The sequence below is a fragment of the Podarcis muralis genome, chromosome 4, assembly GCF_964188315.1.
Source record: "Podarcis muralis chromosome 4, rPodMur119.hap1.1, whole genome shotgun sequence".
NCBI lineage: Eukaryota > Metazoa > Chordata > Lepidosauria > Squamata > Lacertidae > Podarcis > Podarcis muralis.
Window position 1 is genome coordinate 29,459,127 of NC_135658.1, and position 26,660 is coordinate 29,485,786.

Sequence of the window (26,660 nt, forward strand, 5' to 3'; positions counted from 1 at the left end):
TGAAATTCCTGGACTGGTGCCTTAATGCAGTGGTGGACCGGATGAAGCCCAATATACTAAGTTTGAACTTTTGGAGGATGGTGGCTCTGTTACAGTGTATGTGGCTGAACCCACTTGTGTATCCAGCACTTATGTGAATTCATACACACACTACCAATAAGTTTTGGATGTTTTGCTAGAGTAACGAAGTGCCTGTGTTATGAATATGTGTTTACCTGATGCCCAGGTTTTTCACACAAAAGCAATTTTAAAAATTGGTTTATTACATGAAATGTAAGTGATAGACTATATAAATGCTGCTTCAGATAGCAAAATTACTATTTAAGTAGGCAGCAAATCCTACAATACTTACACACCTTGATCTAAAGAGTGACAGAATCCCTAACCATTCTCAAAATTCTACAGATAGTGAGTGTGACAGTTTTGTGACAGAACTCACACTAATAGCGAGGCAAGAAAGGGAAGGGAAGCATAGTGTCCTGAAGTGGAGCATAGTGTCAGGCTGGTCCTCGGGAGCGCTATTGATGCTGAGGGGATTTACCAATTTTAAGGCAAGACAGTTCAATCCTGAAATCTGGGTTAGTTAGTACTTGGCATTTTCCCTACATGGGTGTAATGGGGGGCGGGGAGAGTGTAAACCCATGCACACATTTTCAAAAAATATTCTAGCTTTCCAATATAAAAGGCACATAATTTTCATGTGGCTTTATACATGGAAAATGTTGTATATGAAAAAATCCTTGGGATAAGGTTGGTGCATTTTGCTTCATTTTTGGTGCTGCTTATTTTGACATGCAGGAATTCTTCACAAGTTGACAATTGATTTAATTAGAGATTTTGCTGCATATCCTGGAGTGAGATTGTTCAAATGTCTGGAAATAAATCAAAGCAGAATGTCAAGTTTTCTGCAGCATATTTCGAGGTGAACAGAGGACATGTTTCTGCTCTCATTCAAATGAGCAAAATCTAACATGAAGGAATATTCCTCCAAACCTCAATTCGTATGTGATCAGAGGTGGCAGAACTTGATATTTAAATGGCTAGTTGGAGCTGCAACTGATATAAACCTAGTGATTTTTAAAAATGTTGCATTCTTTTATCATTAATTGCTTAAAGTGATGACTATGACCCAGCCACCTTTAGTTCCTGGCCACCTGGGGAAGGAGACCCGGCCACAACAGTTTACCCCTCTCTTGTGCCTTCCCCTTCCCTCTTTGAAGTACTTGCCGCTACCAAATTATTTACAGGTAGTCCCTTATCGAAAAGCCTCCAAGGGGTTTCTGAAGTCTCCTTAGTTAGCAAATTAAAGCTCCAAATGCTAGAGGGTTTAGAACCTGAGACTATAGGAACATAAGATTTGCCCTGCAGGATCAGGCCAATGGTGTAGTTAGTTCAGCATCCTATTCTCACACCGGCCAGCCAGATGCCTCTGGGAATCTGTCAAGCAGGATGAGCACTCCCATAAGCAAATGGTGTTTAGAAGCATTGCTGTCTCCAGCTGTGGAGGTTAAAACAATGAGTTTACTAAGATGAAGAAATACAGAGTTTTAAAAGAGAAGAATCAGTTATAGAAAACTGGTATTTTGGGGTTTGGAGAAAAATTGTCAAAGCAAGGTAGATTAAAACACATTCACTTTCCTTGGATTAAATCTCATATAGGTATATAAATTCAATAAACAACAACAACAACAGTCCCTAAACAACCCTTCTTCCTCATCATGCTGACTCCTGCATTTATCTACTTGCCTTCTGTCTGTCTTTTTTTTAGACCTCCCTTTTCAGTTGCATGTTTCTCCCTGAAAGGAAGTTTAGAGCTTTTAAGTTTCCTGCCCCCAGAGAGAGATGCTTTATGAGCGTTAGGGCATACATTGGAACTCCCAAGTTAACTCTATACACCCTAAATAAGCACGTAAAAATATGGATTCCCAATTTATACAGGTGTCCCACCACATACGTGGGGTTGTGTTCTCAGATTGAAATCACATAAATTGGGGAGCATGCCACTTTAATAGTGAGGGCATGCAGGGAGGAGAAGGGGGAGAGAGATGTACATCATCAGGACTGCTGCCCCTCCACTTGGGGCTGCTGCCCCTGGCCTTCCCTTCAGTCGCTTCCAGGTAGTGGCCCTGAGTGACTTCTGAGCAGCAGTAGTTCACTTTATTTGGTTTCCTTCTCCCCTTCCCATTTTGACCCAGCTGCTCTTGTTGCCCTTGGCCTGCCCTATCAGCTTAGCTACTCAAACTTTCCCACCACCACCCCATTTCTCCTCCACACTCTGGCCCTCCCTGGTTTGGAGATGGATTTGTTCCCTCTCCCACTGGCCCGGGCTGGCATGGCTAGTTGGGCAGTCAGTCACTCATTCACTCGGGTGCCCCTGAGGGGTGCTTCGGGGCACAGTGGACAGGTGCTGATCCCATGCGCTCTGGTCCCCTCCCCCTGCCTGCCTATCTCTTTTGTCTGAGGTTGAGTGGCCTGGCAGTGGTGGTGGTGGCTCGGGACTTGCACAGTGCATGGGCGAGCGCACATGGGTGGTGGCGGCTCTGACTGCCTGCTTTCACCTATTGTTTGGTGCCGCAGCTAGGTGTGCACCGACACATGCCTCAAAGTGACAGGAGTGGGGATTCAGCCACAGGTAGGAGTGGCCAATCTATTTCCCAGCGCTGCACGTATACATGGTTGCGTATGGGTCAAACACAAGTAAGTGAGGGGATGCCTGTATACAAGCAGTAAAGTGCAATTCTTTTGCAATTTGCAACAAATTAACAGTTTAAGTTTATGAAGACTGTGAAGTTTTGAAGATGTTTGGAAATCGTCAGAGGATCTGTCAATTCCCCTGAACAGATTTTGGTGGTGCATAGGGTGCTGCTGGTGGGAAGTAAGAGCCATTCCGTCAAGGCAGATCCACACTGTCAGATATTACCCTGTGATCATAGAATTTTAGAATTGGAAGGGACCCCAAAGGTCATTCAGTTTAACCTCATGTAATCCAGGAATCTCAACTAAAGCACCCATGGTAACTGTTTAGTAAAGCTCTCTTGTATATATTTCTTTATTATACTGCGCTAAATGTTTAACGTAAATGACAAGAGCAGCAAAAAGCTCCACATAGAAGCAAGAGGATTATCTTTTAGTGATTATAAACAAGAAAAGTAGGCATATGAGCTCTTGCTTTTCTACTTCTGGTGCCTTTGATTATGGAAAGGTAGAAATAATAGCCAATGTTAAATTTGATAATCTGAATTAACACCATTCAGTAGAACAGCTGTTTAGAATTTTAACTGAATAGTAATGGTAACAGACACAACAAAGTGAGATTGAAAAGGCTTTAAACAAATTTGTCCACCCAGACTTGAAAAAATGTATTTGTAACAAAGCAAATGTAATGGATTCAGAACACACAGAATGATATATCTACCCTCTTTTGTAAAGGACCTGACTACTTCTTGTTTTGCCAAATTATCAAATTGTTGGAACAAGGTCATGCACGTTCAAATCCCTCCTCTACCATGGACTGTTGAGATAGTAGCAGAAAAGTCCTTAAAACTTAGCTTCACTTCCTGATCTGTAAAAGGGGATGTCAGTGATGTATGTCAGAACTGGTGCAAAGACAAGCATAGCAAAGTGTTTAAAATGTTTATTAAGTTAGAAGATGCCTGAAGCATTTGAAAAGATGTCATACCGCATTGTGCAGATAGTGGCAGAAGGCCAGTCAACTATTTTCCATTATTCTAGATTCCAGGATTTGATCATTATTGTAAATAACTAAAGCAACAATTGACCATTTGAAAGACTTTTCTGTGTTTCTGTGGAGTGGAGTGCGTACTTATTATAATGCATGAATAGTCAGTTATAACTCTTAAACTTTTATCTAAATTAAGCATGTCGTGGTTTTGCTAGATCAAGGTAATTTTCTCATATTTTTTTAAAAAACATGCTCTTATTTCAGTTTTCGCACTAGCAAAGGCGTTGGGTATTCTGCTCATTTTGTTGGCAACTGCTTAATAGTCACATCATTGAAGTCAAAAGGCAAAGGTTTTCAACACTGTGTGAAGTATGATTTTCAGCCACGAAAGGTAAGCACAAAATGCTTATATAATGAATGGCAAGGAATAATCAGATACCCCTGCAATCAGTTTAATTTCATATAATTGTGGTTAAACTCATAAACGTAATCTCAAGAACAGCTAATTTGTTCTAATTATTAATTTTATTTTGAACTAATCTGGAAATGAAGCACTTCAGCAAATCAGTTGCACAATGTATGTAACAGGTTGTCAAAACAGACATTCCACATAATAAAATTTCTATGCATTTATTTTGGCCTTTTTATAAGAGTTTCCTCTGCTTTCAATGTAAAAAGAAAATGGATTGGAACAGACTATTTTCAATAAAATAAAAAAGCAAAGTCTGTAAATCCTATCTCATTCGGTTTAAGAGAGCTTGCTACAATCACAAATGTAGTGTGAATTGATAGTCAGGTTACCTGGTTACCATTGTTTGCAAGCATAAGGACTTGCCAAAATGTCCTTCAACAAATGCTGCTGCTGCTTTAATTTCTGGAAGGCCTTCATTTCAAGGTGTTTTTCACCTTGACCTTCAGCACAGCTGGGAAGACATTTAACCTTAATTCTAGCTGTTCTACAAATAGGAAAATATAGATACTAGTATTCCTTCCTTCCAACTTGAATGCATAGTAGTGGTCTGGGTGTCTGTTGTATGCCTATATTTGCTGTTCAGTGACATTTCCAGTCTTCAAAAGAATGCAGGTAAAAAGTATTTAAAGGTGACATGTAACAGGATTACTGGCGTTCCATCGCTATTAGGATTATATTCTAATCTACTTGAAAATGCCAAAAATAAATAGAATATAAAGCATATCATGAGGTTTAAATGAAATGCAGTATTTATTTTTCCCCAATAAAAAGATCTAAATTCCAAACAAATTAGCTTCCCTTTACAAACCCAGTAATTCAGGCACCATTCAGTGTACCTCTTATAGAACTGCCTCTTGTGGAAGAAAACAGTATGGCAATGCTTAACTTAAAATATAACTTATTGATTACAAAACATGTTCTTAAATAAACTAAGGGCTAAAGAGTTTTTGTGAACATGGAATGTGCATCGCCAGGCCCCACAATATTTGACTGACCTTTATAGCCATATTGTAAATTATGGGTTGTTGGGGTCCAGCCCCTTTTCTTACTGTTTTGACTTAAAATAAAAAAGATGTGCATGCAAAGTATATGCTTATAAGGCTCCAAGCACAACCAATATTTTTATATATATTGTTATGAGTCCTACTGATTTAAGTAGATTGGGGATGCCTTACTCCCAAGTATTGGGAAATTGGAAAAGAAAATCACCAGTGGTTAGGAGCATATATAAAGCTTATAATGCAAAAATATACACATGAGGAAAGTTTTTCATATATAGGTAATTGAGGCTAATTGTTACTAGGGTTCAAGTTTCTCTTTAAACAGACCAATTTAGGTGATTTAGTAGTAATAGTCATAAATTAGCAGTCAGGTGGTTCATATAAAAAACAATTTTTGGAACTACTGAACTTCAAGTTCTGTTTGCCTTTTCTCATGGTTAACCTCTAGCTAAACGTGTAATCTAGAACCTGAAGTCTGTGAATTCTCAGTTTAGATTGTGTTTGTAGGTCATTTGTGTTTAAATATTTCTTAATTTTTAATTTCTATGAGAACTATAACTATAGCTAAAGATTTCAGTGTAACTGGAAACTTGTTTATTACAGGACAGTTGCAATGCTCTTGTTTTTTTTTAAAGAAAACACTAATCTAATGTATTAGAATTAAAAGTGTGATATTTTAAAAATTGCAACATTGTTGATTCATGTTAATGCTGTGTTTTCCATTTCTTTCTAGTGGTACATGATTAGCATTGTACACATCTACAATCGCTGGAGAAACAGTGAAATTCGCTGTTATGTTAATGGTCAGCTTGTATCCTATGGTGACATGGCTTGGCATGTGAACACAAATGATGTATGTTTCTTCCCTTTATATTATACCTGAATATATGCACAATACAATTCATAAATATATTTCTTTCCAGAAACTGCTTTGAGAGGAATAAGGGACAATGATTGTTCCTCAGTCCAGGGTTCTCTCATTCTTCAAACAACTTATTTCAATTGAGTAAAGCCTTTTGGAGGCTCAGATTTCAATAGAATAACAACACTGGAGAGAGGAAATTAAATGCTTTGTCTGGCACCATTTTTGCAGCCTAATTGCTATTTGCCACCCTTGTGTAAATGTACAAGGATCTGCATCTTTTTTCAACAGTGCAAAGGAAAATATTTGATTGTTCCCTTGGTGGAAAATGTCGCAGGGACAGAAGGATAAAATACCCTTTTCCCACAATTATGGGTAGGGGCTGCAGCTGCTGCTGAGATTTAGATGCCCCTCTGTAGAGGTGAAAGACCTGTTAGTATAGACTGCTATCAGAGGCTGATGGATCCAATTGGTTTGCGGATAACTCTGGAGACTTTTCCAGCTAGCAAGTCTGGATACTTTGTCAAAACCCTAATCAATCTGTGAAACATGAAAATGACTTGGGAAGTTGGCACAAATGCCCTCTGAACACCTTCTCCGACTGTGCCTTGCCCAAGCCTTAATGTGGCATACACCGGAGATGCAACGAAACAAGCTGGAAGATAGCTGAAATGCAAATGGAGGAAGACGCCAGACAAATACAATCGAACAGAAGTGTGCGCACATTGCTAAACTTACTTTGTGGCAGTGAAGAACAGTTATTCTCTGCCACCATTGGAACCTTAGTGTCTTGTCCAGCAAAGCTTATGAGTCCTTTTATTTTCTTGTCCTAAGAAGGTGGTGAAACCCTCACTAGCCTACTGTAATTTATTTGCAAGACAATTTGAGGATAATCTTGCTTATTATCCACAGGATCTTAGACTCTGCTATTGTAACAGGTGATGCTGGTTTTCAGAGCACTGTCAGGTCAGGTGTTAATGGACAAGTTCCAGTTGATAAAACTAGAGGACATGGACAAGGTGCTTGAATGGGTGTTGGTGAGCACTTGCATTATTGACCTTTGCTGCTCATGGCTGATAATGTCTAGCTGGGACGGGACTGTTGGCTGAGCCCTGAAGGTAATTAATACTTTTCTGAGAGAGGTGCAGTGATCCCAGACTGTCTGAAAAGTATCAGTGAGGCCACTCCTTAAGAAACTCTTCTTGAACTCAGAATACTTGAACAGCTATTGGCTGGTTGAAATTGCCCCCTTCCTGTGCAAAGTACTTGAATGGGTGGGCAATGACCAACTCCAGGCACTCTGGGATGAGACTAATTGTCTAGATCCATTTCAGTGAGGGGTCACACCCAGTATTGACACGTGATACCACTTTGGTTTCCATGTATGATGACTGATGTCTGGAGAGGCATAGTGGGATTGTGTTGTCCTTGATCTCTTGGTAGCTTTTTATACCATTGAACATGATATTCTAAGCAGAGGATTCAAATTGGATGCACTGTTTGCAGTGCTTTCCTCCACTTGGATGGGGCTTGGGAAATGAAGTTTTGCCCCATAGAGCCTCTAATGTGGGGCTCTTTGGTCTTATCCCCCATGCTCATGAAAATGCTGAGTGAGGTTATCTGGAGTCTGGGATATGTTTTCAATATGCAGTGAGGATGGATTCATTGTTTGTTGAAAAAAATAATACAATGCATTTATGTGGGGAAATGAAAAGCTTTTACATGGCTGATTCTTAAAACATTGTATCATTTTGACTTTGCCTGTCTTAAACCGCATTTTATTGTTCATTTTTCTAAATATTTACATTTTTAATACAGAGCTATGATAAATGTTTTCTGGGATCATCTGAAACTGCTGATGCAAATAGAGTGTTTTGTGGTCAACTTGGAGCAGTCTATGTATTCACCGAAGCTCTCAACCCAGCACAGATATTTGCAATACATCAGTTAGGACCAGGATATAAGGTAGTAGTTGTCATAATTTCAATTTAGAAAATAACTGCTAAAGTAAATGTACAATGCAATTGTATAGCTGCCTTAATGTTGTATGAAATCCTTTTAATTCTCTTAAATTATAACTATGGCTGTATGTAAATGTGTGTGTGTGTGTGTGTGTGTGTGTGTGCGTGCGCACACACACACAAGCTAAATCGAATAGATATAAAGCAGAGCAGCAGAATATTGATAAAAAATATTGGGAGGTTAAGTGAAATTATATATACATCTGTATTGGTTTATTATGGTTCTAATCCTGCCTCTCCATTTGCCTGCTCAGGGTGGGTAAAAAAATCATGAATGAACAAAACAATTATAAGCACATCAATACACACCAAACACAAGAATCAGCAAATGGACATTGGCACTAATAATGTAGTAATTGGCTATTCTGAAATGGGTAAGATTACTAATGGCTTTAGGTAACATTGTATCAGGCTTTGAAATGTATCTTGAATACTTTTGCCAAATGTTTTGTTTTTGGCTGTCAAATGATTGCAAAAAATAACAACTGCAGCGTGTGATACTAACAAAGTTGGTAGTTGACTGCAGGAGAGAAATATTTTGTATATTTCACTTTCAACTGACCAGAAAATGAAGTTCTGAATCAGTATATGTCTTACTGTAATAACTTTTTATCTTAAAAGTCTCGAATCCATTGAATATTTCAACTTGTTTTACACACCCAGATGAGCTTTGGATTTGTTCTTTTCTAGCAATCCTCCTTGCTGCCTGGCAAACTGTTTTGGAACCTGAAAGGGGTTTCAAAAATAGTTTGTCAAATGGCATGGAGTGTTAGCTATTCAAAGATTAAAAAGTAATAAATCACACTGGGCACCTGCAAGGCATTGGTCAGCTTAAAATAATCTCTACATCCCAGCCAAATACATATATATTTAAAGTATTGCGCCTCCAGCTCTTTCAGAACTTTGCACAGTTTTTAGCAAATAGAGCTTGCTGTGTGCTCCATTTTGCTTAAAAAGAAAATAAATATATCAATCAAAAGATACTGGCAGAATCTGGCAGAATTAGGATGGTATTAAATTCCCTAAGTATAAAAAAAAAAGTTCATATATTTTAATTTAACTTTCTAATACTTTATGTGCATGGTTGTTGTTTTTCTTTTAAGTATGTGCTATATTTCTTGGGCTAAGCAATCCAGTTATGCTGTGGAGGCATGTGAAATATATAATTGACATCATAGCCTAAAGACGAGGGGTGGGAAACCCGAGTCCTCCAAAAGTTGTTGGCCCCAAGTTCTTATCAGCCCCAGCCAGCATGGCTAATGGTGAGGTTTTATGGAAGTTGTGCTCCAGCAACTTCGGTGGGCCACAGTTCCCATTTGCAAACATTTTATTACAGTACTTGTGCAATTCTTCTAAATTAGAATGGGCTTAATAACAATTACATTTAAAACAACAACAATGAGTAAACTGCAAAGTTAAATCGTGCATTTAAATGGGTTCTTTCAGTACTGTGGTTAAATATTGTTTAAGGAGGAAACAAGTTCAGGAAGCAATTACCGTATTTTTCGCTCTATTACACGCACCAGACCATAACACGCATGTAGTTTTTAGAGGAGGAAAACAAGAAAAAAAAAATCTAAACGAAACAGTGGATGTATGATTTTTGTGCTTCATGCTGTGGCCACAGACATGTGATCTGACGGTGAGTTTGGGGTGGCCCAATGCAAAAATCCTGAGGATCCATGTGGATCCATACTTTGTAACCACGTTTTAAGTGGGGAGGGAAGGAAAAGCACTCAAGGGACAAGGAACACGCATGGGGGGTGTGGAGAAGGATGCTGCTAATAATGCAGGCGATGGGTTTAAGGGCAGAAGGAACCAGTGTGGGGTGTGTGGAGAAGGAGCTTTTCCGGGAGCTGAGCGGGGAGGAGGGAGGGAAAGAGCACTGTTGCTTTAAAGGAGCCAACCGGACAGCAGCCGCTTACAGCAGTGTAAGCAGCTCCTCTCTCCCGTTTTGCTCCTTCTCTCCCTCTTTGCTGCTTTACACAGCTAATGGCGAATCCCCTGCAATCCAAGTCCTGCTCATGTGCTCAAACCTATCCTGTCTATCCTGCGTAATTTCCCCCTCTCCCTCATCCTATGCCCTCCTGTCCCCAGCGCGCTCAAGCAGCCAGCGGATCAGGGGAGACGCTGGGAGACATGCATTTCCCCCTCTCCCTCATCCCGTGCCCTCCTGTCCCCAGCGCGCTCAAGCAGCCAGCGGATCAGGGGAGACGCTGGGAGACATGCATTTCCCCCTCTCCCTCATCCCGTGCCCTCCTGTCCCCAGCGCGCTCAAGCAGCCAGCGGATCAGGGGAGACGCTGGGAGACATGCATTTCCCCCTCTCCCTCATCCCGTGCCCTCCTGTCCCCAGCGCGCTCAAGCAGCCAGCGGATCAGGGGAGACGCTGGGAGACATGCATTTTCCCCTCTCCCTCATCCCATGCCCTCCTGTCCCCGGCGCGCAGCCTCATTGCTCCATTTAGAGAGTGCGCAGACCTTTGCTAGCTGAGGCTGCAGCAGCTGTTGCTGGCTACGCAACGCTTTTAAAAGTGCCTGCTGGCTTTGAATTGCCTGCCTCCTTCCGGCTCGCTATGGCTCCTGTCTGTCCCTCCTCCCGTGTAAGCAGCTGCTGCCCACTTTGCTGCCATGCCTCTCCTTCCCTCCCTCCTCCCCGGCTCCTCCGTAGGTCGCTTTAAAGCAAACAAAGCGAGAGCCTCGTAGAGCGTGTAAGCGGCTCTCGCTTTGCTTACTTTCAGAGAGCCCCTCCTCCTGGCTGTAAAGCAGGCAAAGCTAGAGCCTTGCAAAGCGAGACAGAAGCCCTGCAAGCGGCTCCGACGGCAGCCATGGCTCCGGTCCAGTGCATTCACCCCATAACACGCACAGGCATTTTCCCTTACTTTCTAGGAGCAAAAAAGCGCGTGTTATGGAACGAAATTTACGGTAATTCAATGGCCGGTGATGTGATTCTGAGAGCCAGAAGCTGTGTCTGTTTGGCTTTCCTTTTTTAAAAAAAACAAGTAAGATATTAACAAAAATTAAAGGCAAAATTCTGAAATCAGCTGCCCATGTTCCTGGGAGTAAGCCAGTGGAATTTACATTGGAGTGGACAAGTTTAGAATTGACTTGGGGTGTGCAGGCGGAGGAGAGGAGAGGCACACATTGAAATCCTTGTGTTGACTAAATGGTTACTTAAACACTGCATTGAATAAAAGCCTAGCTTTAAAAAAACCAAACCAAATCCACCAGTAAATTTAAAATATTTTGACTGTGCTACAAAGAGAATAATTTAGTTCTTTATAAAGGAAAATTATAAACTTGGTGGATTAGGAAAATGCTGTGGGCATAGTGTATCTTGATTTCAGTAAGGCTTTTACTATCGCGTGGTATTCTCATGAGAAAGCTGGTAAAATGTGGGTTGAACGAGGTAACTTTTAAGTAGATTTGTAGCTGGTTGACTGACCCAAAGAGTTCTCATTAATGGTTCCTTGTCATTGTGGAAAAAGTGACAAGTGGGGTGCCACAGGGTTCTGTCCTGGGCCTGTTATTGTTCAACATCTTTATAAATGACTTGGATGAAGGAATTGAGGGGATGCCTATCAAATTTGCAGATGACACCAAACTGGGAGGGGTAGCTAATGCTGCAGAAGACAGAATCAGAATTCAAAATGACCTTAACAGATTGGAGAACCAGATGTACAAATATAGGATGGGGAATACCTGGCTTACTAGCAGTACATGTGAAAAGGATCTAGAGGTCTTGGTGGACCACAGGCTTAACATGAGTCAACAATGTGATGCAGCAGCAAAAAAAGCTAATGCTAATCTAGGCTGTATCAACAGAAGTATAGTGTCCACAGCAAGGGAAGTAATAGTATCACTCTGATCTGCCTTAGTAAGACCACAACTTGGATTACTGTGTCCAATTCTGGCCACCACAATTTAAGAAGGATGTTGACAAGCTGGAACGGTGTAGAGGAGGGCAACCAAGATCATCAAGGGTCTGGAAACTAAGACTTATGAGGAGCCCTTGAAGGAGCTGGGTATGTTTAGCCTGGAAAAGAGGAGACTGAAAGGAGATATGATAGTCATATTCAGATATCTCAAGGGCTGTCACATGGAGGAGGAAGCATGCTTGTTTTCACCTGCTCTGGAGTGTAAGACTCAAACCAAAGCCTTCAAGTTGCAAGAAAGGAGATTCTGATTGAACTTTTGGAAAAACTTTCTGACAGTGAGAGCTGTTCAGCAGTGGAACAAACTCCCACTAGAGGTTGTGGACTCTCCTTCCTTGGAGGTTTTTAAACAGAGGTTGGATGCCCATCTGTCATGGATGCTTTAGCTGAGATTCCTGCATTGCAGGGGGTTGGACTAGATGACCCTTGGGGTTCCTTCCAACTCTAAGATTCTATGTAATAAGTATTGAACTGGAACATGTATGATTTATTCTGATTTAGTGATTGAAACTTGATGATTGAGAATATCATTACTGCTTTCCCCCCAACATTATGTAAGAACTACATTCTGCAATTTTGACAATAATTTTCTGCTTTAAAATTATTACTTTCATCCCCAGAGTACTTTCAAATTTAAATCTGAGAGTGATATCCATCTTGCTGAGCACCACAAGCAGGTTCTATATGACGGGAAACTTGCAAGCAGTATTGCCTTCACTTACAACGCTAAGGCTACTGATGCTCAGTTATGCCTTGAATCCTCACCAAAGGAAAATCCTTCCATTTTTGTACACTCCCCACATGCTCTTATGCTTCAGGTTTGTGTAAATCGATTGTTTCCATGTTTAATTAATACCCCATTAAGTGGTAAAGACTGCCAAGTTTTAAGTGAACATGTTCTGTGAACTGTTTGTACAGTTTGGTTTCTCTTTCTGTTTAACCCTCTTAACCTCTGAATAGATTGTCCTAGATTTTGCAGTCATATCCTGAACACAGTATGGTAGAGGCGAGGGGGCCATATTTCAGTGACAGAGAATGATTTAAATAATATGTATATTATTTGTATATATGTTTCAATAAAAAGCTTTTTGCTGTTATATTCTAGTGAAGTAACACACAATGTGATACTTCATCAGGGTGAAACCATGTAGTCTTGCATTATCGTATTTACTTGAGTCTAATGTGTAAAGGGACGCGGGTGGCGCTGTGGGTAAAAGCCTCAGCGCCTAGGACTTGCTGATCGAAAGGTCGGCGGTTCGAATCCCCATGGCGGGGTGCGCTCCCGTCGTTCGGTCCCAGCGCCTGCCAACCTAGCAGTTCGAAAGCACCTTCGGGTGCAAGTAGATAAATAGGGACCGCTTACCGGCGGGAAGGTAAACGGCGTTTCCGTGTGCTGCGCTGGCTCGCCAGATGCAGCTTGTCACGCTGGCCACGTGACCCGGAAGTGTCTTCGGACAGCGCTGGCCCCCGGCCTCTTAAGTGAGATGGGCGCACAACCCCAGAGTCTGGCAAGACTGGCCCGTACGGGCAGGGGTACCTTTACCTTTACCTTTAATGCGCCATCAAATCTAATGCAAACCTCAATTTTCAGAACCTTGAACCAAAAAAAGTATTTGCTGGTGAATGTAAATGTGCCATCAAATCTAATGCACACCTTAATTTTCACAACGTAACTTGGCCAAAAAAAGGTGAGCATTGGATTCAGGTAAATATGGTATATAACCATACAAAACCATGTATCTCAAATACTTTAGTGACCATGTGTTAGGCTCTCAAATAGCAAGGATCAGATCACCACCAACCTCCTTTGTGTTATTTCAAGTTTGTATGAAGAGGTATGAAGTATATAACTTTTATAAAATAAATAAAATTTTATTAAATAAAAGGCTTTCAGTGTAGCCTTCATGTGGTGCTGATCCTGGTTTCCATTAAGCATTTGCTGTTAGACAATTTCTTGTTTTTAAATTAGTAAATATTATTATGATTGGATTACATACATGTTTTATTAAATCTGAATAATTATTCATTGAATATATTTTTGCTATTAACTAATGTTGTTCATAAAATGATAATCTTAATTATGTATTTTGAATGAAAAATATATATGTGTGTGTGTGTGTGTATATATATATATATATATTTGCTTTCGTAGATTTTCACGGGTACAGGAATGCAGGTTTTGGTGTCCTCGGGTGTCTTCCCGTGTAAAAGTTGGGGTGTCTAGGCGACGTTTCGACGAGGTCTCACTCGTCATCTTCAGGCTGGTGCTTTCGGCTTCTTGTTACTGGAACAGAGCAGGATCTCAGTGTTTGAGTTCCTATAAATACTGTTGAGGAGGTGTGGTGTATAGCCTCCAATGTTCTGGGCAGAGAGGAAGTTCCCAGGCTAGTGTGCCTTTTCTTCTTTTGTTCCTTAATTACTTGAGGGATATCTTGAGTGATTTCTTGAGTGATATCCTGAGTACCACTTAGGTGGGTCATTAGGTGTGGATTAGTTGCTAAAGCCTTTGTGTCTTGACCTCTTGAACTTTGTGAAGAGTTTTTCTGAGAAGATGGCTGTACTGCACTTAGTTGTGCTCTGGCTTGGCTTCGTGTATAGGGGCGAGCTGTGGTTTTGTGGCCTGTGCCAGCCAGATCTGTGTAGGGATTGCAGGGGGGTGCAGCATCCGGAGGTGCCACCATGGTTTGGCTACTGGATGGTGTCTGTAATTTATCTGTGGAGAGGGTCTGGGTTTGGGTCTGGTGTGGTTGATTGGTGATGGCGTTCTGTGTGCCTCTGGATCTGGTGTCAGTTTTTGTGGGGAGGGCTAATTTCCAGATGTCTGGCAAGCGGGATGTGTCGTCACGCTTGTTCATGTTGTGAGGGTGTTTCTCTATCTCGATGGCTTCCATGATTATTCTCTTGTGGTGATGTTCCATGTTAAAGAGCAATTTGGAATCTGCAAAATTAATTTCGTGTCCTGTTTCTTTCATGTGTTGGAAAAGAGAGGAAGTTTTTTCTTCTTTTTTGACGGCATTCTTGTGTTCTGCAATACGTGCATTTATTCGTCTGTTTGTTTGTCCAATGTACGTGGCTGGGCAGACTTTGCAGGGTATTTCATAGACCCCTTGGTTTTCCAACTGGATTTTATCCTTGGGGTTTCTGAGGATATTGGCTATTTTTTGGTTGGTGCAAAAGGCTGTTTTGATATTGTGTTTATGGAGGATTTTGCTAATTTTATCTGTAGTGCCCTTGATATAAGGAAGGAGGGCCATGCCATTGTTTTCTTCTGTGTCTTGGTTTTTGGGGGGGTCTATGAAATACCCTGCAAAGTCTGCCCAGCCACGTACATTGGACAAACAAACAGACGAATAAATGCACGTATTGCAGAACACAAGAATGCCGTCAAAAAAGAAGAAAAAACTTCCTCTCTTTTCCAACACATGAAAGAAACAGGACACGAAATTAATTTTGCAGATTCCAAATTGCTCTTTAACATGGAACATCACCACAAGAGAATAATCATGGAAGCCATCGAGATAGAGAAACACCCTCACAACATGAACAAGCGTGACGACACATCCCGCTTGCCAGACATCTGGAAATTAGCCCTCCCCACAAAAACTGACACCAGATCCAGAGGCACACAGAACGCCATCACCAATCAACCACACCAGACCCAAACCCAGACCCTCTCCACAGATAAATTACAGACACCATCCAGTAGCCAAACCATGGTGGCACCTCCGGATGCTGCACCCCCCTGCAATCCCTACACAGATCTGGCTGGCACAGGCCACAAAACCACAGCTCGCCCCTATACACGAAGCCAAGCCAGAGCACAACTAAGTGCAGTACAGCCATCTTCTCAGAAAAACTCTTCACAAAGTTCAAGAGGTCAAGACACAAAGGCTTTAGCAACTAATCCACACCTAATGACCCACCTAAGTGGTACTCAGGATATCACTCAAGAAATCACTCAAGATATCCCTCAAGCAATTAAGGAACAAAAGAAGAAAAGGCACACTAGCCTGGGAACTTCCTCTCTGCCCAGAACATTGGAGGCTATACACCACACCTCCTCAACAGTATTTATAGGAACTCAAACACTGAGATCCTGCTCTGTTCCAGTAACAAGAAGCCGAAAGCACCAGCCTGAAGATGACGAGTGAGACCTCGTCGAAACGTCGCCTAGACACCCCAACTTTTACACGGGAAGACACCCGAGGACACCAAAACCTCCATATATATATATATATATATATATATATATATATATATATATACATACATACATATGTATCAAAGGACACAGTATACATAATATATGATTAAATCTCTCCCCTTTAAATACAGTCATACCTCGGGTTGCAAATGCTCCGGTTTGTGCGTTTTCGGGTTGTGGACCTCGCCAAACCTGGAAGTACCGGAACAGGTTACTTCCAGGTTTCGGCGCTCACGCATGCGCAGAAGCGCAAAATGGCGTCATGCGCAGAAGCGTCGAATCACGCCATGTGCGTGTGCAGATGCGGCGCTGTGGGTTGCGAACGCTGTGGATTGCGAACATGCCTCCTGCACGGATCATGTTTGCAACCCGCAGTATGACTGTAAATTAAACAGAAGTTTCTTCCAGGCAACCTCTTTACTGAGTATTCATCCTGATTTTTTTGTGGATAGGTTAGATGCCAATCATACAAATGTTATTTGTGGGGAGGAGGTAATGTGTGCTTCAAAGTTGAATCAACATATTATCATATATATAAATAGTAGTACTGTATTAGTGCTATAGTGACATGAAGATTAGTTTCAAATGTAACTGAGTTTTCTTTCCTTTTTTAAATGTAGGATGTGAAAGCAATTGTGACGCATTCGATCCACAGTGCAATTCATTCAATAGGAGGAATCCAAGTTCTTTTCCCTCTCTTTGCTCAGTTAGACAATCGGCAGTTACATGATAGTCAAGTGGAAACAACAGTCTGGTAAGTTTAATTTGTTATCAGCAAAGCCTATCGTCTGAGACTGAGGTAATTTTTGTATTATATCTAATGAATGTGCTGGAGTCTCTCTTCCCACTCTACCATGTTTCTTCCAACTCCATTTCTCTGTATAATTTATACTGTGATTTGTGAGGAGCAGTTTGTCACCATAAAATCTAAGGAAAGGGTTGGGGTGAGGGGAAGAGCGTGAAGTTTAAAGAAATTTTTATTCACCTATATGTATATGGGCTATATTTTTTTAAAAATCTGCATAAATCCTTCTGATATCTCTAGAATTGTGAATAATTAAATCTTTAGACATTGCCTATTTTGCTCTGTAAATGCCAACATCTGTCACTAAATGGTAGATAGAAGATTTGTTCTTGCCAGGGCATAGCGTGGTTTTTAAGAACTACTGGTGAATGCAAAAATGGAGTACTTGTTTTGTGCATTTGTCATATTGGCTACTAAATACTTTCTCAAGAATTTTGAATAAAATTTGTTGATCTCACTAAGTAGCACTCAGCTGAATTGTTAATTAGTGTTTAATGTAGTAACACCAACATTTGCTAAGTTTGATATTTTACCACAGTATTAACACCAGCAAGTGTATTGCTCAGTACTCCTCAGAATTGTTAAATAGAATTCTAGATGAGCCTTGGTGTGTATAAAGATTCTCAAAGTCAAACAAATGGGTATTGATAGTAGTAGAATTGCCTCCCTTTGTAGTATTTTGGATTGTAAAAATGGTGTCCATCATTTTTAAAAGACAAAGGAAGTTTAGCCTTTATCTGCTAGCGAGGTTTGCTAAATGTTCCATTTCTGTTGTCTAGTTTGAACTTGCAGGAAGTAAATACTCACATGTACTCGGATGATGATAAAGAAGTACAAAAGGATAGAGGAAAATGCCACTCTAGTCCAATAGTTCACTTGAGCATCTACTACCAATCATCTTTCCCAGAAAATGAAAGAGCGGAGATCTGGTTTAAAGTCTGAAGCCTCCAGCTCTTTCTTCCATTTCATTATAGCTTTGATTTATTGGGAAGAAGAGATTCTGGTTGATTCTGTTTTGTCTCCCCTTAGTCGAACATGGATCGGCTTGAAGGAAGGTGGCTGCTAAGCCACCCACTTCCATGCCTGACAGATCATTACAACTGTTCCTTTCATCTCTTCATATTTATTGACCTTGGAGAGAGAGAACCAATACTGGCAAATCTCTCCATTCAGTTACCAAGTACCTAATGCTGATACTTTCACAGAATGAGATACCTTCTTTTTTTTTTTTTAAAATAATCTTTATTAATTTTCCAAAAAGGTTACATAAAGTAAAAAAAAAAAAAAATCAAAACTCAAAAACATAAAAACATACAACACACAGGAAAAAAGAAAAAGAAAAAGATATTCACCTCTTCACGCTTATTTTCAATAACTTCTTTTCACAACTTCCCCACATCTCCTCCTATTGTTTTCCAACTCCAATTTATTTATTCTAGCAAGTTTTTCCCCTAAACATCCTGTACCTTATTTTATTAAAATTACTTAACCCTAATTTAATTAGATTCATTTTAGTTATGAAGTTATACTTTAGTTCATTATTGTACTTTAACATTTTATTAGCGTATATACCTTAACCCTCTATATAGAAATGAAAGAACAAACAAAGATATAAGCATAGATCTAAAAAAGAGATACCTTTCCTAAAATTGCCACTATTTCCCTCCCACGGATTCCCCATTCTTATAATGCTAATCTTTATTCTATAGAAAATAAAAAAAAAAGAAAATTCCAAGCCCCCTTCGGACTGTTAAATCCCACCCTTCTCCCCCCGGTTTCAATCCTTAATCAAAGTACATTTAGTCCATCTTTTTAGCCTGGTGATCTCACGTCCGAGGCACGCAAATATCTCACAATTCCTTTCAGCCGATTTCTTTGGAAGTCTCTCCTACTTAGCTCCCAGGATCGAAGAATTATTTTCTCAATGCTGGCCGTGGTTCTTTCAGCTGGGCCTGCTTGCTTGTAACCAGTATTCCAACGCTGTTTCATAAGTCTATATGTCCCAAATAGTCCTGTTTTCACCTTGGTCAGTTTAGGTTTCTTCTTAGCAGGTCTCAGTCTCTCTTCTCTCAGAATGAGATACCTTCAAAGTTAGTATCTCTCTTCCCTCAAGGATGAAGAGAACAGTGTGAAAAGAGGTGTCTTATTCAGTCTGCTGCTACTGCTTCAGTGAGCTGAGTAAAATCACTGCCAAGGTGTGAAGCAAAAAGCATAGAAACCTGAACCTTTAGGAGAAAAGACTAAATATATGGAGCAATTGACTCTGCTTTCCTTTCTTCGGGGTGATTTGTTTTAAAAAGTTTGCTTTGCAATAATCAGGCATTTGAAAGTATTCACAAAATGTATGGATCTTTTCGAGATCAACTTAACCTTACGTTACCTGCACTCAGGGCACCAACGCTTTTGACTGTAAATCTACTGGAGAGAAGATTTTGTACCTGTTTAGGGTGTGAGTCAGCCTAAGTTAAATATCAACTTAATTCTGTCCCATTGATTTAGTGAGATTTACCAGGAGTCTACGCATTTGGGCTGGTCATCTAAAACCATGTCCACTATGATGCACGTCTGAAACATAGTGCAATCTCATTGTGTGAGAACTGGGTAGGATGATATTCTGGGTAGCACAAAAACAAGCCCTGTCTCCAGCTGGGAGGTAGAGGAAGTGCACTGAGGGCTTTAACTCTGTATTTCTTTGGGTGTTTGTACTGTGGATACAAACTGATATACATCCAGTTCTGAGCTGGAGCAGGAAGGAAGAAACATACTTTGCCTCTGCAGTTATTGGGTGCTCAAAGCTCCAGGGTTCAGAGAGAAGCTGGGACACATCAATCAAATTTATTAGGCAACCAAGTGCAGGTTATAGCCAAAGGTGGGTGGAACCACCCAAGCAGTACAGTACAAAGGCATATATTCACAGAAATAAATGTTCTTAAAAGGAACAGTTGTTGTCACATGCTTTCCTGTGTTGGGATAATTTTATAGCACCCTGGGGGAAATTATGCTCTCCAGAAGGGATGGGGATAAATGGATGATATGGATACCTGTTTGAGAGATTTCTACACCAAATACATTCCTTTAATTAGGAATGCTTTTGAAATGCTACAATATTTTCTCCCTAATAAAAGTGCTTTTAGGAGATTGTGTGCTATAACCAGAGAGCTGAAGAAACAGATTATCCTTTGAAATAGTAAAAGAAGTTAGAGATGTGAATTTTTCCTTCCAAAATTATTGAAAATATATTAATAAGAGAAGTGGGAGACAGAATGGTGCAGAACTGCTATGGAAACTAATAGACTAGAGTATTTATATTATAAATAGTACAATCCTGTGAACATTTGTTCAAAAGTTCTACCGTGTTCAGTGGGGTGTACTCATTAGTAAGTATGAAAACATTCAGACTTTTATATGGACAAGATCTTTAGCAACTGCAAAAAATTAGTTCAGTGGACCCTGACATGGTGTGCTATCTCATGATCCTGCATCCCCTATTTTTTCCAATCTCTTTATGGTCCTCTGAATTATTGATTGTGCTCACTCTTTCCCGTTTGAGGCATTCCTTGATAACTTTGGCAGATCTGTTAAGACAGTTGAAATCTTCTTCCCTGTAATTTCCACCCATGGCTTCTAGCCCTACCCTCTGGAACAAGAGAGAACAACTCTGTTCCATCTTTTGTGTGACAGCTCTTCAGATATTTGAAGACTTCTGTACCTTTAATATTCTGCTGTCCTGGTGAAACATACCCAACTCCTTAAACCATTGGTTTCTAGACCTCTCACTGTTGGTGTAATTTATAAAAATGGGTGAAATTGTACTAAGTGCTCTGGCCATGTCTTGAGGAGCCCATCTCTTACGTCTGGCTTCTGTTTAGAGAAAGCTGCGCTTGGTGGTTAGAAACAGTCCAAAGCTCATTTTTATTTTCACAGCCTTTCCTAGCATGATTACTTTACTCAGATTCCAAATCACTGAGGTATTTTTAATTGTGATTTGGACACTGTGCTCCTGTCAATGAAGCCTTAGTTTGCATTCATTTTTAAGCACCGACTTCATATTACTGACTTGTGACAATTATGATCAACTAGGACACCTAGATATTTCCACATTCACTGATGCCAAACTTGATCTTCCCCACTACCTTTTACCTTTACCTCCCCATCATACATTTGTGCCTTTGATTCTTGATATCTAAATGCAGGACTTTACATTTTTCTTTGTTGAATTTCACCTTACGTGTCCACCTTACATGTCCATACCCTCTTGATTCTTTCTTTTATGGTGTTTGTATCATTTGCAGATTTGATAAGGATCCCATTGGCTTCTTTGTAGAAATAATTTTTAAAGATGTTGAACAGCACAGGGCCTAAGGCAGATTCTTGTGGCACTCCACTTGATATTTCCATCTAGGATGATGCTGAACTATTAATACACAGTTGTTGTGTACAGCTGTTCAACTAGTTGACTGTTCACCTAGCAGTAGTAGTATCTCGCTTGCGTTTACCAGCTTGTCAGCAAGGGACATAGAAACTTTTGTCAAATTATTTGCTGACATAGTGATATACTATGTCTGCAGTGTTCCCATGATCTAGAAATTCTATTTTAAAAATATATGGTTGGTTTGATGTCATGTGAAAATTCCATATTATTTTTGAAGCTATTCATAGACCAATTGCTCAATAATTTGGAGTGAATAGAAAAACATTAGATTTTGAAGAAGGTAGTATCTCAAGGTTTTAGGTTGATACTGATTTTCTAGGTTCATTTCAGTCTGTTTGGTGGCCGGGTTTTAAACTATGCTAGATTTAAAATATTTACACTTTGAATGGGACTATTTTCCTATTGGTTCTAAGGGATGCAGGTGGCACTGTGGTCTAAACCACTGAGCCTCTTGGGCTTGCCGATCAGAAGGTCAGTGGTTCGAGTCCCCACGACGGGGTGAGCTCCCGTTGCTCTGTCCCAGTTCCTGCCAACTTAGCAGTTAGAAAGTACACCTATGCAAGTAGCTAAATAGGTACCACTGTGGCAGGATGGTAAATGGCGTTTCTGTGCATTCTGGTTTCTGTCACGGTGTTCCGTTGCACCAGAAGTGGTTTAGTCATGCTGGCCACATGAACCGGAAAGCTGCCTGTGGACAAATGCCAGTTCCCTCGGCCTGAAGCGAGATGAGTGCCGCAACCCCATAGTCAACTTTGACTGGACTTAACCAACAGGGGTCCTTTACTTTTTTACTTTTACCTATTGATTCTTCTGAATCTGTCAGTGGTTTTTGATTCAATCACTAGTAGTATCATTCTCCACTGTGTGTCTGGGACTTGGGGGCACTGTTATGGTGGCCTAATATAGGTTCCAAAAACTGCTGCTTGACACCAAGATCTCTGGCTTTATGGCATGACACAGGGTTTCATTGGGAGATAGATATTTTTAAAATATCTGCATGAAACTTCTCAAGTAGATTATCTGGACATTTGGAGTCTGATGTGATCAGTATGCTGATATTACCCAACTGTTTCTCTCCTTTCCATCTCAGACTAGAGAAGCCATGAAAGTTATGAACTGGTGTTTGAAATTGTTGATATACTGGCCACTTCCTATTACATAAGCCTGTGTACTCTCATTGATCATTTAGAGATCATCTGCCGTTTTGTGGCAGCCGCAAATGATAGGGACCTCTCATTTGCTGCTTTTAGTCTTTAGAATTATTTGTTCAAGGAGATCCACTAGGCCACTAGGGGTTTCTAATTGTTTGATTAATCTCAGAGCTAGAAGGGTTAGGCAGCATTTGCTGTTTATAAGAGATGATTAGCAAATTAGCTGATGAATAGGTTGTTTTCCAAGTACAGGTAAACAGTCATAACTAAAATAACCTAGCCTTCAGTTAGCCTTCATGTATCAGTTCAGAGAAGGCAGCTAAGAGGTGGGGTGGGACTTGGAACATTTTAAAATTCAAATTCTGAGAGGAATGGTGGGGGTCATTACATTTCTTTTCCAAATGATCCACTTTTGATTAATAATAGATGACCAGTGTTGGAATCTTTACTAGGCGACATACAGTGTTTTGACATTTGCTATTTATGTATGAGTCTGAGATATCAAATATACCAAATACCAACATAGTATTAATTTATTTGGAATGTTGCTGTAGTTTTTCAGGTCTTGAATAATTGTTATTTTACTTCTCTGAGTGTTGGAGGGACGTTGATTTACTAATTTATATATCACTTAATGCCAAAAAAGAGTTCCAGCTAAGGTTATAATCCTAATCCCATTTACTTCAGAGTAAGGCCATCATATTAAATAAGGTTTACTTCTGAGTGCATTGCATTGTTAGTCATGCTGAAATCAGTCATGCTGATTTCAATGGGTTTATACTGACTATCACCCCAAATTTGTAGGGAAAGAATAAGAACAAAAGATGCCCTCAATGTACTATTATGATGGTCAAGTTGCAAGGAGCACCACATTGCAAAAGCAGATAGATGCCAGTTTGTGCTGCATTGGAACTCAATGTTTATCACTAATGTTTTGTAATGGAATCATTGCTGTATACTAGAATCATAACTATCAGTCTATTGGTCTTAACAAAGTGCATCAGAAGAACTGCCGATTAAAATCCAGAATTTCTTCAACTAGATATTTTATTCATACTATTTGGTGTATTTTCCAATATGTTGTTTACATGTAGTATAGATTGCGATCAGATTTCAGAATCACTTTCTTACTATAGAGTTGGATTTATGTAACAGAAATGTAAAGTCAAAAGTTGTCTCCCTAAACTATTATTATTTTGTTGTCCTAATTAACTAGGAGTCTATTACAATCAGGGACAGCTCCATAGGTAGAACATGGCAGTAGATTTAGGACTTCATTAAAGTGTAAGTAGTTAGTTAGTTGTTATGGTTACTGTGACATTTGGAAATTCTGCCTCAGGTACCAAAAGATCCTTGTTAAGCCCTGGGCAGAACTGTTCCTAGTTCTGAATTTTTGTTTTTGTAATGAGCTAGCAAATTAGTAAGGACCACTTTATGCTGCTTTTTAAAAAAACAATGTAACATTGGTGAGTGCTGTAAGAATTCATCTTGAACTGTGTCCAAATTGTTATTTTCCCCAATAACTCTTCCTGCCAAAGAAGGTTAAATATACTTTTTGTTGACAACTAAACAGTATAATTTGTAACAACATTTGTTGTGAGTCGAGGACTCTTCCAGGAAGCAGAATGAGGCGCAGAGGCTGCCATGGCTGCTTGAATGTGGCTAAACCCCGCCCCCAGGCCAAGCCTATTGGCTGGTCCGCTGCAGGGCAGGGTGGCAGCCGGGGAGATGATGCAGGGGGCCGAACTTGCCCCCCTGCCAATGCGGGAATGGTTCCCACTCACAACGCCTCCCCTCTGGGAAGAGGAGAGGCTTTCTTGCCCAAGGAAAAATGTGAACATACTCTTCTTCTCTTTTTTGGCAATCACTCATAGCCGAGTAAGATTGTCTCCCATAAACACGGTTTTAACAATGAGTCCGTAAGTGACTGTGGAGACCAATTCTGGATCCACACGTCCTTCCACAGTGGGGCCATTGGTTTGCAGGCGGGAGTTGATCATGGTGTTGATTTGCCAAGCGTGTCTTCCACTTAGCATGTTTCTTGCGTCCTGAATTCTAGTGTCTTCAAAGCTCATGACACCTTTGGTAAAGACAGTTATCCAACTGGAGCGCTCGCAGGCCAGTGTTTCCCAGTTGTCAGTGTTTATACTACATTTACGGCTTCACTCACAAGGGTCATAGGAACATGCAAGCCCACTCACCATGACAAGGTGATGATCCAGTGAGTGGGTGTGAACATACATACCTCTTTGAAACACATACCTCTTTGAAAATATGGAGGATTTTGCAAATCAATATGCTTGTAGACATTCTGTCCTATATTTCATACTGACTTAGCAGACTGATAATGATTTTAGTAAAACTCCAATCTTGCAATGGCAGTCCATTTTGGAATCAGCAGTTGTGTGTTAGTTGCCTAGATAAAATCATTGATGGAATGTGCCTCTAAAATTGAGTATTCCATTCCAGCCCCTCTTCTGTCATTCTTGCAACATGTTCCCTCATCCCTACCCACTCAAAACTCCTCCTACGTTCTCCATTTCATCTCTACTCCCCTACCAGCAATTATAGAGACAGTATACATCTGAATAACGCTGCTGGGAACAAGCAGCACTTGATCACTCTTGTCAGCATGCACTGCTTGTAAACTTTCAGGAGGCATTTGCTGGGCAACATTGAAAGGAGAATGTTGAACTGATGGAGACTAGGGGCTTGCCCAGTGACTTAACTAAGTACAAAGTAAATATGATACTTGAAACACTGTCACACTACGTCACTGTTGACAGGGAGCCTTCTTTGCTAGTCCCTTGCTTTCCAAGCAAAATTACCTTTACAGAGAACATAAGAACTTATGGCAGAGACTAACAAGTGATAGAGACTAACAAGATAGAGGTCTCCTCCTTGGCCATATCTTTCAGGCGTAGATAGTTCTAGACAAACTCAGGAGCATCAATGTTTAAGTGAGTCCTCCAATACCTCTCCTGTTGTCAGTAGAGATGGGTGAATATCCATTTTGGTTTATCTCAGTTTCTCATTTTTCCAAGCTTAAGTTCAGTTCTCCACATTCCCACATCAGTTTGCGATTAAAAAACAAAACAATTTTTGCAAACAAATATATCCTAATATTTTCACTTAATATATCTATTTTTATGCACACTTCACCCTTGCAAATACCTTTTTGTACACATTACTTGACTGAAGAACTGTATCACAGAATTCAGACACAGGCAAATTTTGAAGAATGGCTGTGTTTTGGTTACTGTACTTATTGTTTTGGAAAGTGCAAATTAGGTAGGTTCTCCTTGAAATGTGAACTGAATGGAATTTCTTCCTATTCCTTAGTTATCAGTAGTCCTTCCTGTTGCCTGTGTTTGCCACGGCACAAGGTCAAGTTTGCTTTGTAGGGGGACTGAAAGGGAGAATTTCAGTTTTTCTTCAAATTGTGCAAGTACTTGGACAATCCAACTAATTACTGGACAAACTGTGGGGTGGGCTGTGGAGATGGTTGCCTATCACAATTATTGATAAATTTGTATATCGACCATTTCTTTGCTCATATGTTATCTTTACAGATATACTGTTGTGTTCTAGGTAGGACATGGTATAGAGGAGATATAGGATTGGGCTGAAGTATCCTTTATATTTGCCTTTGTATCTAGGGGAGTTGGAAATAGGAAACAATGGAGAGAAATTTTGTATGGCAGTGCACAGAATTTTTGCAAGTTTAATGTGAACCCTGCAGCAGTCCGATGCAGTTTAGTTTCTGGTAAGTTAAATTCTGTTTGGGGGAAAAAATGTTCATCTTGGAAGATGACTTTCTTACAAATGTTCCTCTTCTGTTCAATATTTCAAAAGCTATTCATGGAATAAATTAGGTATTGCAATCATGAAAGCTATTTTGCTTGGAATGGCCAACATAGTATTAAGTTGTGCTGGGAGCTATTTTAGGATTGAAGAGTGGGGTATAAATACTTGTAAGAAAATTAGTAGGATTTTATATAGTGCAGGACCAGCGTTTTGATGTATGGCTCTCCTAGAACACTAGTCAGATCCTACTTTACTAGTGTTTTGCAGAAAGTTTCACTAGGATAGCAAGT

At 40.2% G+C, this 26,660-nt stretch overlaps 1 protein-coding gene across 4 annotated transcripts in view; it reads left to right on the plus strand.

Moving 5' to 3' along the window:
• Positions 1-26,660, plus strand: part of NBEA (neurobeachin) — a 361,495-nt gene that overhangs the window by 28,900 nt on the left and 305,935 nt on the right. For all 4 annotated transcript variants that reach the window (XM_028726491.2, XM_077927142.1, XM_028726499.2 and 1 more), the window contains exons 6-10: positions 3,947-4,073; positions 5,889-6,008; positions 7,836-7,982; positions 12,592-12,789; positions 16,796-16,929. In XM_028726491.2, the coding sequence (XP_028582324.2) occupies positions 3,947-4,073; positions 5,889-6,008; positions 7,836-7,982; positions 12,592-12,789; positions 16,796-16,929 (726 nt within the window). The remainder of the gene's footprint in view (positions 1-3,946; positions 4,074-5,888; positions 6,009-7,835; positions 7,983-12,591; positions 12,790-16,795; positions 16,930-26,660) is intronic.